Source organism: Onychostoma macrolepis, chromosome 03 (assembly GCF_012432095.1).
Source record: "Onychostoma macrolepis isolate SWU-2019 chromosome 03, ASM1243209v1, whole genome shotgun sequence".
NCBI lineage: Eukaryota > Metazoa > Chordata > Actinopteri > Cypriniformes > Cyprinidae > Onychostoma > Onychostoma macrolepis.
The window spans coordinates 43,938,856-43,953,214 of record NC_081157.1 but is presented as its reverse complement, the minus strand read 5'-3'; the positions used below and the strand labels follow the sequence as shown (position 1 = coordinate 43,953,214).

The following is a 14,359-nucleotide window of genomic DNA, read 5'->3' as shown; positions in this document are numbered from 1 at the left end:
GCAAATGCAAAAAGTAGGCTATAAATTTAGCATGCAAAACTTACATCAATGCCATTAGATTTCGAATATGAGATTTTCAAAATTCATTGCAACATTTCTGAAAATAGGCTATATTAGTTTACAAACGTTTATAAAAACCAAAAAGAGATGGCACACATAAGAATAATGAGATAAAAAGTCACAATTATCTTTTTTATTTTTTGTGGTAGAAACACAAAAAAAAAAAAAAAAAAAAAAGATGTGAGATGTAAACTCAGAATTCAGAAGAAAAAAAAATCAGAGAACAGAACATCTCGCAATTCTAAGTTTAAATCTTGCAACCCCCCCCCCCCCCCAAAAACTGAATTATGAGAATTATAAGTGTTTAAATTACTTGAAACTGAATTTCTAATAAATAATAAAAATGTGTTTGTAATAAAAACAAGTTGTGCCAACATATTTGTACACCCTCCTGTCCTCATTAATGAGCATCCCAGCAGGTAAGTGTGGAAACCTCGGAATCCCCCGTGATCCCACACTGTCCCTGGTGAAGCGTGAAATCACCGAGCACAGGGGGAGATTTGTGTCCTGGATAAGCATGACCTCATCGTTTCGCATGCAGCAAGTATACGGGGTCACCCTTTTATGTGTAATCCACCTCCACACACACACACTCACACACCACGCATGAGGAGGATGAGAAAAATCGTGCATGAGACACCCAGGCCGACAGCAGAAGATTAACACAGATTTATATCAAATAATCCCTAACGATCATGTTTTATGTGGGGATTTCTGTCTTTCTGGAGGCTTTACGTTATTTCAAACTTTAAATAAGAAATTGTGGATGGAGACTCCAATTCAGCTGTTTTTGCCTAGTTCCCAAACACGCTGGATTAGAGATAGTTTGGATTCGGTGATGGAAGACTAGAAATGTCAGATTTAAGGATTCTTTTATCCATTTGGGAAGAGTGGCTCTTTTTATTTCAAAACCTCCTTGATTAAAATAGCATTGTGTTGGTGTTATTGCATAATGAAGTCGCATCCAATGAGTTCAGAGATGTTTGATTGGATCAAAGTGAACAGGAAATTTTTTAAACGTGTATGAATTCATCCTGTTATTGCTGTTACATAATCAGAAAATATGATCTGGTCACGCTCTGCTCATACAGCCACCATCATTCTCATCCTCCAACACATTCCCTGTTCTGTCTCTTAAAACGTCTGCCATGATCATCCATAAACTTTCTTTGTGAATTCCTAGTAAGTCGAGTGATTCAACTTCTATTATTGAGATTTATTGGCCACAAGTGCAGCCTTATGGGCCTGGATTTGATTCATTGTGTTCAGTGGAGCTTGTGGTTGCCAGCTGCTGTTTTGGAAAAATGTGCAGCAGAGGTAAGAAAGGGAGAGGAGAGGGAATACTATTCCTGATTTCATTAAAAGCTAAAGTGGCACAGCAGTCTAAGAATGGAGTGTGTCACTCTAAAACAGAAAGACCGACTGTGCTGTGTAAGAAAGACTAAAAAGGCCACTGCCTGGCTATATAAAACCTATCTGAGTACAACTGGATTTAAAAGTAGAACAACAACATTTAGTAGCATAGCAGGTTATGCAATATAACCTTGAAAGTGGCCTTCTAAGATGGCCTAACTCTATATACTCACTCTTCTTAATCCTCAATGTACAAATTAAGTGTCCTCGCGACTAATGGCATAATAATAAAACCTCTTCCTTTTCAGGGAGCAGATTGTTGTTGTTCCTTTCAAAGTGTTTTAGTGCTGCCCTCTAGTGGGCAGTAACATTAGAGCCCTCTGGAAATTAAAATTTAACTAGCATATTGTAATCTAAGATTGGACAAATCTGTCAAAGATATAAGAAGAAGAAAAAAATCCGCAGTAGCCATTATTAAACTCGCCTGTACCCGTGAAAAATGCCCGCATTAATCACAACCACGATTAACTTTAAAATCTACGTGTACATTATATCAGAATATGCTGAAATAATTTTTATGCATTGACTTCTAGTTTAGAAAATGTGGGAGGAGCTTCGGTGAGAGCTTTCAACGAAAGTGAAACTATATAGAATGGACAACGAACTTTAGACAAGAGATAGTAAATTTAGACATTTAAAAATACAGATGTTTAGAGATATTCATTCACATAGGTAATATAATATGTAATATTTTTTTTCAATGCTGTAATGAGAGGACAGTATATAATTTATAAAGGAGACTGGTTCAGTGTGGCTGGGGAAAGTTAAGCAAATTAGTGAGTCAAACATTGGTTAGCCATTCATTGCACTGAAATGGAATGAGAATGTTATTAAAAGTATATTTTCCATATGTATTTCTCATAAGCTTTCAAATATGTCATAAGATCAGAAACAGGAAGTTATATGCAGACATACTTCAGAAACAGCATTGGTTTGTAATTAGCATACGTTGCTAATGTTTGTTGGACATGTGCATTGAGTGATAGGCCTATATAGCAGCTATGGTTTCTGTGTTTTGCTCTTGTTTTTCTTAATTACAAAAAAAAACTGAAAAATCTATTAAAAGTGCAGGTGTCAGTCATAATTAGGCCTGTAGACAAACTGAGAACTAACTTTTTGACTTCTGCACAGAATTTGGCTGCTGTATGCATGTATATTGTGTTTCAAAAAAGGCCAATTTCACTATCCAAAATAGTATTGTTATTCTTTTACTATCAGTGCTTATATGAGATAAAACGACTTAATGTGAATTTAGAATTGTTTTTAATTTAGGAAGAGTAGAAATGCCAAAAACACTATCATTGTAACTTTACTCTCTAACAGAAAATTAAAAGCTTAAGAACTCTATACAAGATTTTTTTTCTTGTTACTTGGTAATGTGCATGATTTGTGCTCTTTAAAATCAGCTCATATGGTCATGATTTATACTGTGAAATGTGTGTCCCTGAAAAGGCCTAAAGAGCAATGGCAGAATCTTTACCAACACCACCGAAACAAAGAGAGGCCAGGAGAAAGAGTATAGACATACCTCCATGTAAGTCAGTAACAAAACATATAAGAGAATGAATGATTAGTTAATTCCTGTGTATTTTTATTTATTTATTTATTTGACAAATGTTTACAAATGTAATGCAGTCTTTTCATCATTTGTCTTTCTTTCAGCCCTGACATCTTCAAGTGGTCCTCTAAGTGAAGAACTTCAGTGTCCAGTGTGTCTGGATCTATTCACCAATCCAGTCACCATCCCATGTGGACACAGCTTCTGTAAGAGCTGCCTGAACCAGTGCTGGGACAAGAGTGAGGACTGCTACTGTCCACTCTGTAAAGAAAAATTCAGTAAAAGACCTGACCTCAAGATCAACACAGCGCTCAGACAAGTCGTGCAGCTTTTTAAAGAAAAGTCTGGTGTGACAACATCTGAAGTGCTCTGTGACATCTGTGATGATAGAAAGCTGAAAGCCCTGAAGTCCTGCCTGATGTGTCAGAGCTCTTACTGCGAGACTCATCTGGAGCCACATCACAGAGTCCCACGATTAAAAAAACACAAACTGATAAACGCTGTCGAAAATCTGGAGGACTATATATGCGAGCAACACGAGAGACCTCTGGAGCTGTTCTGTAGAGATGATCAGACATGTGTGTGTCCGATCTGCACTGTTACAGACCACAAGAACCACAACACTGTTCCTCTGGAGGAGGAGAGTGAGGAGAAGAAGGCATGAGTTACAACAAATATTACATTTTTTAATAAACCTTTTTTTCAAAAGATGGAAAATCTATAAGTGATTAAATGTGTGTGTCCATCTCTTGATAGACTCAAGTGATGAAGATGCAAGCAGATGTGCAGCAGATGATCAAGGACAGAATGAAGAAGATTCAAGACATCAAACACTCAGCAGAACTCAGAAAAGTGAGTTTAAAAATATTTTTATTTTTATTCATGAGAATGGTTTGATTTGCTTTATAAATCAAGTTGTTAAATTGCAAATAAAAATGGAATTTGTACATTGATCTTTTTTTAGCAAAACATGAAGAAAGAGACGGTGGACAGCATTGAGCTCTTTACCACTCTGATGCGCTCCATTGAGAGATGTCAGTCCGAGCTGCTGGAGAAGATGGAGGAGAAGCAGAAAGCAGCAGAGGAACAGGAAGAAGTTCTCATTGAAGAGCTGCAGCAGGAGATCACTGAGCTCAAGAGGAGAGACAGTGAGCTGGAGCAGCTCTCACACGCTGAAGATCACCTCCACCTCATACAGGTCAGTGTCCTCTGTCTTTATGCTCGATGGAAATGTCGAAAATCAAAGGACAAATCTGTTCTTAATGTTGAAAAATTTCTCCTTTCTCCTCCTGTAGAGTTACTCATCCATGTGCAGTCCTTTCAATACTAAGCAGTGGCCTGATATCAGTGTTAACACTCCTGTGAGTCTGAACACCATCAGAGCAGCTCTGACTCAGCTGCAGCAGACTCTAGATGAGAAACTCAGTCAAACCGGTAACTGAATATCACATTTATGTTTATACATTTGCCATTTTATCAGTTCTTGCATTACCTGGGCTGGGAAGTCAATTCATGACTTGTTAGCATCATGCTCTACTGTTTGAGCAGCTGGAGAGCAAATATATGAAGTGTATTTTTTTTCTCTTGATCATTTTCTGAAGGAAATAAAGGGAGAAATCAAACTTAACAAGTCTTATGTCACAAATCCCTGCTGCAAAATGATAAAGTATAATTAGATCAAATCTGAGAGTATCATTGTTTTTTACTAAATAGTTTTTTTAAAATACCACAATCAAGATGCACTGAATCCCTTGATAATACATATAGAACTGATCATCTTTTATCATCATTTGTCTCCACAGAGCTTGAGAGGATGCGCTTACATGCAGGTACACTGTGTGATATGCAGAGATCTCTCACTTTCACAAATTATAATAGCTGAAGTTCATAAAGACTTTAAATATATCAAAATCTTCTTTCTCTCTCAGTTGATGTGACTCTGGATCCTGATACAGCTAATCCTGAACTCATACTGTCTGATGATGGAAAACAAGTGAGCTTTGGAGACATTAAGCGTGATGTCCCAGACAACCCGGAGAGATTTGATTATTGTATCTTTGTATTGGGGAAAGAGGGATTCTCCTCAGGGAGATGTTATTTTGAGGTGCAGGTGAAGAAGAAGACTGAATGGAATTTAGGAGTGGCCAGAGAATCTGTCGTAAGGAAAGGAGACATTACACTGACACCACAGAATGGATACTGGGCTTTATGGCTGAGGAATGAGGATGTATACAAGGCACTTGAAGGTACCCCAGTTGTATTCTCTCTGAGAGTGAAGCCCCAGAAGATAGGAGTGTTTGTGGATTATGAGGAAGGTCTGGTCTCCTTTTATGACGTGGAGTCAAGGTCTCATATTTACTCTTTCACTGGCCAGACCTTTAATGGGAAACTCTATCCATATTTTTGCCCATTAGAAAACAATGATGGTAAAAACTCAGCCCCACTGATCATCTCACCTGTCAATTACCATGAATGAATGTGCACCCCATATATGAAAAAACAATATCCAAAGGAAACTGTCTTATTATATATTTGAGAAATATCACAGGAGCAACCATGATGCTGGTCTGTCTGACATTATCTGTCTGTAGGCACGAGTGCCACCTGTATCAAAACCATGATGATATTCAGACCAACAGCATGACTGTGAGTGTGATATTACTTTTATACAACAGTTCTGTAAACAAGAAGTTAAACGGATAGTTCACCCAAAAATATGTGAACAGTTGACGGTAGCTATTGATTTCAGCAATATTTTTTTTTCCATACTATGGAAGTCAATGGCTACCGTCAACTCTTTGGATACCAACATTCTTCAAAATATCTTCTTTTGTGTTCAGCAGAAGAAAGAATCTCATACAGGTTTGTAACAAGTGGAGGGTAGGTAAATGATGACAGAATTAAAATTTTTGTGTGAACTATCCCTTTAATAACAAGCAACTCATGTTAAAAAAAGCAGGACTGAATCGGATGGAGGCTTACCCTCCCCCACTTAAAGTCTTCTGTTATTACTCCAGCTCCACTCCTTTTCAAATTTCCTCACTATTCAGAGAGTTTCAAGCAATCTTAGAGAAAGAATGGCCAAACGGCTCTGCTTCTCTTCACCAGAGAAAACACTGACACTTCATCATTAAAAAAAAAACAATGTGGAGTAACATAAACACTGAAATATCCCAGAGCCGTTATTAATAATAATGTTTCTTTTTACCCATCTTTGCACGTGAAAGTGAAACTGCATGTTAAATGTTGCAACTATGTTGATTACATGAAATGAAATGACACTATCTGAATAAAGACCTCAATAAAGTGAAACAATGTCTGGTTTGCAGAACTGCAGAACACACTGATAATATTTCATCTTCCATACTGTGCATCTATTCCGTGAATTACACCTGTGTTAGTTTGTATTGACATGATCAGTATGCACACAAATGAATCCTGCATAATTACCAAAATCACAAATGCAATTTCTTTATTAAAACAGGGTCAGTGAGCTTAGCTACACTTCTACTTCAAAGACGGTACAAAAATTGCCATGATTTTCAACACTTTGTCAATTACAAATCTGTACACAATACATAATAAAAGCAATGAAAAATAATTATCATTTTGCTATGGCCAGTACAGAATAAAAATCAAGCATGAAGTTATTATATAAAAATTAATATTTACAACAAAAACGATCAAATCAAAAGGACATAAAATACATAAATCATTCACATAATCATCACTGGCTTTTCAGACAGAAGGGGGGAAAAAGAAAAAATGTTCACACATGGTTAAAAAATTATTTACATTTAAATCAATCGGCATGAGATGGAGTTTATAACTCAGAAATTATAATAATGGAGATGAGGAATATATTCCCTTTTTCTCTCAAAAATACAATCACTGAGAGAAGCCCGATCAATGTCAGGCTACACAGAACAGATCAGAAGTTACATTCTCAAACATTTGGGGCATTAATGATCTCCGCATATTTTGTGTGCTTTATAAGTCTCAGCTGACGCTATAGATCTGGTTGAATGTTGGTCTGAAAGTTTGAAGGTTCACTTGAAGTTTAAGGCTTATATAGCTAGTCCAATATATTAGCCGATTATAAGATGTTTGGTTGCCGTAGAATGAAATACAGTTATCTATAGGATAATCTATAGGATATTTAATTGTCGTAGAAAATCGAGTTAGAAAGGAAGTGAGAACAGTCTGAAGGACTGTGATGGGTCTGCTGGATGTAGTTTGAACGCTCTAGGATGAGTTAACCTAGGTGTGAACAGTATAACATTACACTTGCTTTGTCAAGGCAACATAATAAAAAGTTTAACACAATGCTTTGTATATAAAAGTAACGGGAAATTCGTGTCCATTCTGACGTACATGAAACCGGAGCTGCACGCTCTTTCTAAGAAAGTAATGCCACATATTCAAACTTCACTCAAATGAATCACACCAAAATAAGAACAATGTATGATCAGTTTGAAAATATTTACATATTCAAAAACTCTTCCTTTGCACAAAGGCACGAGTGCATTAACGTTAAATCTTTTTAAATAACACAAACATGAAAACATGCATTCTAAGTGCTGAGGAATTTCCAATTCCTCAAATTTCCATTTGAAAAAAAAAAGAAGAAAAAAAAAAGATTATGGCTGAAAAAACAACTCCATTCCAATAAAAATCCATTTTATACAGGTCAATGGGAGAGTGTGTCCTTAAAACATCCTCATCGAGGAGGTTTGAGCTAAACTGTCAGCAGATGTGGAGGAATAATACGAGTCTCCTGAAATCTTGATTCTCAATGCCTCTCCATGCACAAGTCTTGGAGTGCTGGTTAAGTGGGATTACAGAGGAGGCCATAGGGATCAGAAGATTCAGTGTTTGCTGAAAATATCAGGGCTTTAGGACCAACAATGTTGGTGCAAGCTGCAGAGAGCAAGACTGAGAGCTGACATAAATAGACATTCATAAGCAACTAAATAAAAACAATACAAGACCAAACAAAACCATAAAGTTTTTAGAGAAGCTACAAGCACAAAGTTCATAAGTTCTTATAACCTACTGTGAAACAGACCAAAAATGCAATCCAAAAATTAACATATTAATGAGATGACACATCGAAGAGCTTCCATTTTAAATAGCAACATCACATAAATTAAGGATAATTAATGTAATCTAGAGTGGCGCTTCTGGCAATTCATTTTTCAGTCAATCAATCAATTCCTGACTTTAAAATAAGGTTTAAATAATGCACATAAAAGGCTCGTTGGACATTGAGAACAAGGCACACCAAGAACATAAGAGAAACTGAGCTCAGTTTATGACCCTGCAAAGTCCTAAACATTGTGTTTGGCCACAGCAAAAGTTTCCATATCAATGACATCACCATCCTCTTCATCAGGCTAGTGTGTTTCGCTTGTGCCTATTCTTATTTCAACTCTGACACTGGCTTGCATCAAGGCCCGAGCCCATGGGGTTTAAACTTCAGTTCTCATTAAAGCCTAACTGGAGGGTAGAGACCGTTCCAACCACATCAGGATTAGATCAAAAGCTCGCTTTTCCCAGAAGGCTCTTCGGAAAAGTCTAAGCAAATACTCTTTCTCTAGATTCAAAGTCGAAGCCTGCACACTCTCTCTGCTGAGATGTATCTATCCCTGTCGATAAAGAGAGAGCAGGATGATGCTAAAGTGAATACTGTGGTGACTAGGCGACAGTTGTGTTCGAACTGGAAGCGAGAGATAGAGCGCTAGATGACTTCATTTGAGCTCAAAGCTTTTTGCAGCACAAGAATTGAGTCTCTTCTACAAAAGAGCACTTCAGTCAGAGACAAAAGAGCTTAAGCTGAACAAATATGTCTTTAAGACGACATTAACATGAACGCGCTAGTAATTAAATAACCGTTAGTGTTCCTTGTCAATCAGTTAACAGAGATTTCCAGCTAAATTAAAGGGGGAAATCTTGAAAAAGAACAGAGGGAACTCAGAAGGAACTCTGGCTTAGATTCCTGGAGTTGAACATTGAGCATTATATCTGCATTTCAGCTTAGCAACAACAAACCTTTGTTCTTCATTCTCTCTCCTTCTCTCGCCTGAGTATTTCTTACTGGATAACTATTAACAGAAACCTTGGCGAAAGGGACAGCGGGTAGGACAGCACTATAAACACTTGACAGATAGGTATGTCTGAACTAAAACATACACGTTTGACACAGATGGTTGAGTTGTTGACTACTGATGTTGTTATTCTGCTTCATTATGAAGGTACTGGCTGTGGGGAATGGGGATGCTTAAAGGTGGAGGTGTTTGTGTCAGGAGTCCTGCCATGTGCCAAAGTCTAACTAAAAATAAAAATAACCAGGGTCCAGAATCAACTGACGGGTGACTTGAGAAAGTTTTATGGCTATAAATATTTCTCACAAGCAAAGAAACTTCATTCTGCTGTTCTAATGACAATATAGTTGTTTTCCTTTTGAATATTCAACAATTACTGCAGGTAATTTCACAAAAAAATTGCCCTATTGAAGGTCAGCCAAATTTACTATTAATTTTAGAAATTCGGACCCTAAAATATACTTTTAATATAATACATAACTAAAAAGGGTCTTAAATTGAACCCCCAGTTGTGGTTTACAGCACAGTTCAATGTTATTGATGCTATACATAATACATTCACTCACAGAAATAATTAAAAATGCCACAGATAATACTTGGTTTATATTATACACTGCTGTTCAAAAGCTTAGGATCAGTATAATTTTCCTTTTTTGTTAAAGAAATTGGTACTTTTGAGCAAGGATGCACTAAACTGATGAAAGACCTACAAGTACATTGTAACAAAAAAAAAAAAAAAATTCTACTTTATATTCATTGAAAAATCCTGAAAATGTGCATCAAAGTTTCCAGAAAAAATATTATGCAACTGTTTTTTTTTACATTGATATGAACAAGTAATATTTATTGTGCACCAAATTAGGATGATTTCTAAAGGATCATGTGACATTGCAGTAATGGCTGCCGAAAAGTCAGCTTTGCCATCATAGATATAAATTAATTTTTAAATGTTAAAATAGAAGACAGTTCTAAATTCTAATAACATTTGACAGTACTGTTTGTACTTGTTTAAAAAACAATACAAAAATCTTACCAACACCAAACTTCTGAACAGTAGTGTATACAAACCAATCAGTAATGATATAATATATATGGAATAAATACCATACAGGAAGTTGCTTGGCACATCTTTAAAGAAGCCATTGGTGAGTAAATTCATCCTTAGAAAAGTCCATGTGTTCAGATTAAACACAGTGAGCCAAGAGACATTCTTTCATGGTTATAAAAGTCATGGCACAGTGTTGTAGAGTGGACAGCTTGGCTCGCATGAGCACCAGGCAGCTGAAACTGTAAACAAATGACTAAGAAACCTCCTAAAATCCCTTCTGAAGGCTGGAAGAAGTCGTATCTGTGGGGTCCACACTCATGTTTTGTTGGGGTGGTGCTTTGGCTGTTTTGTGTCGTGTTGAGCTGATATATTTTTGGGGTAGCAGGGAGGAGGAGTAGCGGACGGCGGATGACAGAACTCCTTGATCGTTACGGTGAGGAGGTTAGCTGTGATGTCCGTGACGACCACATTGGCACATCGGGAGGTCATGTCAGGATGCCAGTCCAAGTTTTCCTCTTCCTCCGACGGTTCCTCCGACACGGGCACCTCTGGGACCTTGAGCAGACGACGGCCAGAGAAGGGATGGCGTCGCCGCAATCGCCTGTCCATTTCATGAGGTACGGAAAGGTCCAGGATGTGTTCGTTGTCTTCTGAGGACGACGAGGCAGAGGATGATGAGGAAAACATAGGAGAAGATGGAAGAGCAGAAGGACCCGAGCTGTTTTTGGATGCTACAGGTTGAGCGCCGAGTTTGTGAAGGGCAGGATCTTGGGCCTTGGTTGCGGAGGCCTTGGGCGGCAATGAGGAATGCTGGGATTGGGTTTGTGGCGGGGAGGGTGGCTCGCCATCTGAAACCTCCGAGCTTGAGTTTGACAGAGGCAGTTCATCAAGAGTCTGACCTTTGGACGCGTCCACCTTTGAACTTTGGGAGGAAGAGAGATTGTTTGTCGTGTTATTACGACTCTCTCCACTTTGAGTTTGTTTCTCAGCATTGCTCAGGGAATGAGAATCGAAGAGTTTTCCAAAAACAGGAAACCCAGAACTTCTAATGGGGGGCTGGATTCCTCGGTAGGACACCTCTCCAAACCGCCTGTTTTTCCCAATCACCCTGTTCCGGGACGGAATCTTCTGCCGCCCAAAATGGGACTGCTGGGTGGAAGGCACGTGTGTCCTTCTACTATTAGCAACTCCGCCACTCCCAGCCTTGTCAACCACTTTGAGGTTCAGAATGACCCGTCCTTTCTTCACTTCCCTGGGTTTGACTTTACGATTCAGAATGCGGACAGTTTCTGAGAAAGGACTGACTGTTGGACGGGACGAAAAAGGACTGGAGGGACCGACTGTCTGGTCTGGGCGGGGCAAGGGGCGACGTGCCATGCGATGGCAGCGGTGAATGTCTTTCTTCAGTTTGGGCTGAGCGGTGCCCGATTGCAGTTTAGCGTTGGAAGGGGCGGTTGGGGTGTAGGACGGTGCAGCCGTGGGCGGAGGAAGCTTGGAATGCTGCTGAGGACGAGTGTGCTTGAACTCCGGGACTCTTGAGGAAGTCTCTGCAACCTGCGCTCTTGACTAAATAATTGGGAAAAGTCAAAAATTATTCACTTATTAAAGGTTTAGTTTACCAAAAAATGAAAATTCTGTCATTAATTCTGTCAAACCCATAAGACTTTTGTTTATCTTCGAAACACAAATGAAGATATTTTTGTCCTTCTATTTAAAGTCCATTCACCCGAAAACATACAGACTTGACACGCAAGAACCAATGAGGTTTGTTTTTGAGAGTCACGCAAGAATATTTGAGCTTTCACAAGAACCAATGAGGATGCGAGTAAAGCAAGAATGTTCGAGCTTCCGTTTGCTATATTTGATGTGCTCGGTGTATGTGCTTTGATCAGTGTTTATATGTACATTAAAGCCTAAATTAAATCTGTTCAAAGCACACTTCATAAGATTTGGATTAAACTGCTTGATTCCTATGAATATCTTTGCAATCTCTTTATGAACACCAAACTTGTGCTTGCATTGACTAGAGGTCTGCATTCCCACAGGACCTGATACAAGTGTGGCGCAGAATTTCTGATACTGAGGTGTGTGCGGGAAGGGGGAGAAATAAATGACTCATGGGACAATCACAAAATATAAATATCTAAATAAAAAATGCTCACTGATTTCGGGTTGTATATGACAACCCTGTATATGGAAATTATCCTGTATATGGAAAGAGCCTTGCTTTTTCCTGCAGCGACAAGGTCAGAAGCATCACGTGTGTGCGAACTGGGTAAAAAAAGCCTACGACACCTGAGGGAGAGAGAATCATACTGAAATATCCATGTAGATCTCTGCATGTGGGATTTTAGGCAAGAGAGCGGAAAGAAACTTATTTTTAGCGGGAAATGAAAAATTAATCCTGTGCAGACCTCTATATTCGACTTTCACTGAAGGGACAGAAATTGCTCAGGTATCATTAAAAATACCTCAATTTGCATTTAAAAGATAAACAAAAGTCTTATGGATTGGAAATGACAGAATGGGAATGATGACAGAATTTTAATTTTTGGAATAATTTTTAATAGTTTAAAAGAACATTTCCAAAGCAAATTAACTAGATGACTTTGCACACCATAAAATACATTTATTTCCAGTCAGTTGGTATTGCTGACGCACCTTCAGAAGCAACGTTTTAGGTTTCGGGCCTCTCTTTTTAGGTCCATACATCTCCTGCTCCCGCTCTCTGTGGAAAAATATAAGTTGTTCAAAAGGGTTTGTGACTATATCAGTGTTTGCACTGTTTGTGCCAGATTCAAACATCCTCTTGAGCAAAAGCATGACTACAAAGTTTTACTTCAGACTGTGACTTGAGTATTCATGTGATGTGGCTGCAATGTCTGTGTGAATGCTTCCTGTGGGTATGCAGGAAAGAGTTGATCTAGCTCTGAATCAGGGAGACCACTTCAAACAGAAGCGCCAACTGTCACAAACGAATTTAACGCTCACGATCGCATGAGTTGACATTTCGTGACATGAAGTCCATTTCCTTTAAATATGTTAATCAGGAGCAAAAATCATTTTACATCAATAAAACACACCACTCACTTTTGTTCAAACGCTGCAACGAGTCGTTCATCTAGGATGTTCTCCTCAGGTTCCCATGTGCTGTACCTGCAAAATATACAGATCATTTAACATCCATAACTTAGATATACAAAACTTAACAAATGAATCATATTTCTGTTCACTTACTTTATTGCCCATCCTTTCCATTTCACTAGATACTCCATCCGTCCCTATGGAAAAGACAGATCAGATTCAGTTCCCAACATTTCTGGAAGATATCTTTTATTGACGGAATATTTCATTAGGATCACTTGGCCATTATTTACTCTCCTACTTGTGTTTCATTAAAAAATGTGAATAGATATTCTTTAAGAATCTTTAGTCAGCTTGTTCTATACAGATGATGCTTCAGAGTTCAAAAATGCAGTGTAAATATATCATAAAAGTAGTCCATATCTATTCATCCTTCAAACCGCTTGTCCTATTTAGGGTTGTGAAGTAGTCAATATGGCAAAACTAATTTAAGACTCAAGAGGACTTAAGATATACTCATGTGGACCACTTTTAAGATGCCTTTTCCATTGTATGGAAAAATTATCCTTCAGTTCCACTTGAGAAAGCAAGTCATGTAATCTTGGAAGAGAGTAAATGTTGACAAAAACGCCCTAAATTAGGGTAAACTACATAATCCTGATCCCATAAATGTAATATTAAAATGTGTCCATTCAGTAGTGAACTCAATGCATGCGCATGCGTAGTGCAACACAATATACAAAAAGTTCTTTCATGTATTTAGTATCAGGGGATGCTGGTCATTTGTCAACCAACATTTTGTTCCGTACCGTCCCTGAAAAAAAAAATCGCTGCTCGCACTAAAAACAAAAACAAACAGCGAGTTGAACGCAATAACTAGTGGTTGCTACGCGACGCGACGCCACAGATAGACTATAGAACGTAAACATTCCATTATAAATAAACGATCATCCTGCAAACGCGCGAAATGCGCTGTTTGACTGATTTTAACGCACTGTAAAGAGCTCCTCAGCTTAAACTATAGAGCTAGCGTTCTAGTTGGGTAGCGTCGTGTCGCGCCGCACGCCTGCAGTGTCGATGGGGTGTCAGACG

The 14,359-nt window shown here is 38.3% G+C and overlaps 2 protein-coding genes across 2 annotated transcripts in view; one reads left to right on the top strand and one right to left on the bottom strand.

Annotated features, from left to right (window-relative positions):
* The first annotated feature begins 1,143 nt into the window (after window positions 1-1,143).
* Window positions 1,144-6,692, top strand: LOC131537766 (E3 ubiquitin-protein ligase TRIM39-like). Its single transcript, XM_058771405.1, has 8 exons — window positions 1,144-2,249; window positions 2,926-3,007; window positions 3,136-3,689; window positions 3,788-3,883; window positions 3,996-4,229; window positions 4,327-4,465; window positions 4,834-4,860; window positions 4,960-6,692. Exons 2-8 carry the CDS (start codon window positions 2,938-2,940, stop codon window positions 5,505-5,507), a joined length of 1,668 nt encoding a protein of 555 aa, XP_058627388.1. The 5' UTR covers window positions 1,144-2,249; window positions 2,926-2,937; the 3' UTR covers window positions 5,508-6,692.
* Window positions 6,693-9,899: 3,207 nt separating this feature from the next.
* Window positions 9,900-14,359, bottom strand: part of LOC131537768 (chromobox protein homolog 6-like) — a 5,029-nt gene continuing 569 nt past the window's right edge. The window contains exons 2-5 of the mRNA XM_058771408.1: window positions 13,421-13,464; window positions 13,274-13,339; window positions 12,845-12,911; window positions 9,900-11,749 (exon numbers count right to left, since the gene is read on the bottom strand). Coding sequence (XP_058627391.1) covers window positions 10,499-11,749; window positions 12,845-12,911; window positions 13,274-13,339; window positions 13,421-13,464 — 1,428 coding nt within the window. The 3' untranslated portion in view covers window positions 9,900-10,498. The remainder of the gene's footprint in view (window positions 11,750-12,844; window positions 12,912-13,273; window positions 13,340-13,420; window positions 13,465-14,359) is intronic.

What these genes read in the sequence shown, in the direction of transcription:
- LOC131537766 (XM_058771405.1), top strand. Translation starts at nt 2,938, where the DNA reads ATGGCAGAATCTTTACCAACACCACCGAAACAAAGAGAGGCCAGGAGA. An exon ending in AGGAGAGTGAGGAGAAGAAG is followed by an intron (nt 3,690 to 3,787) that starts GCATGAGTTACA and finishes ATCTCTTGATAG; the next exon opens with ACTCAAGTGATGAAGATGCA. An exon ending in ACTCAGCAGAACTCAGAAAA is followed by an intron (nt 3,884 to 3,995) that starts GTGAGTTTAAAA and finishes ATCTTTTTTTAG; the next exon opens with CAAAACATGAAGAAAGAGAC.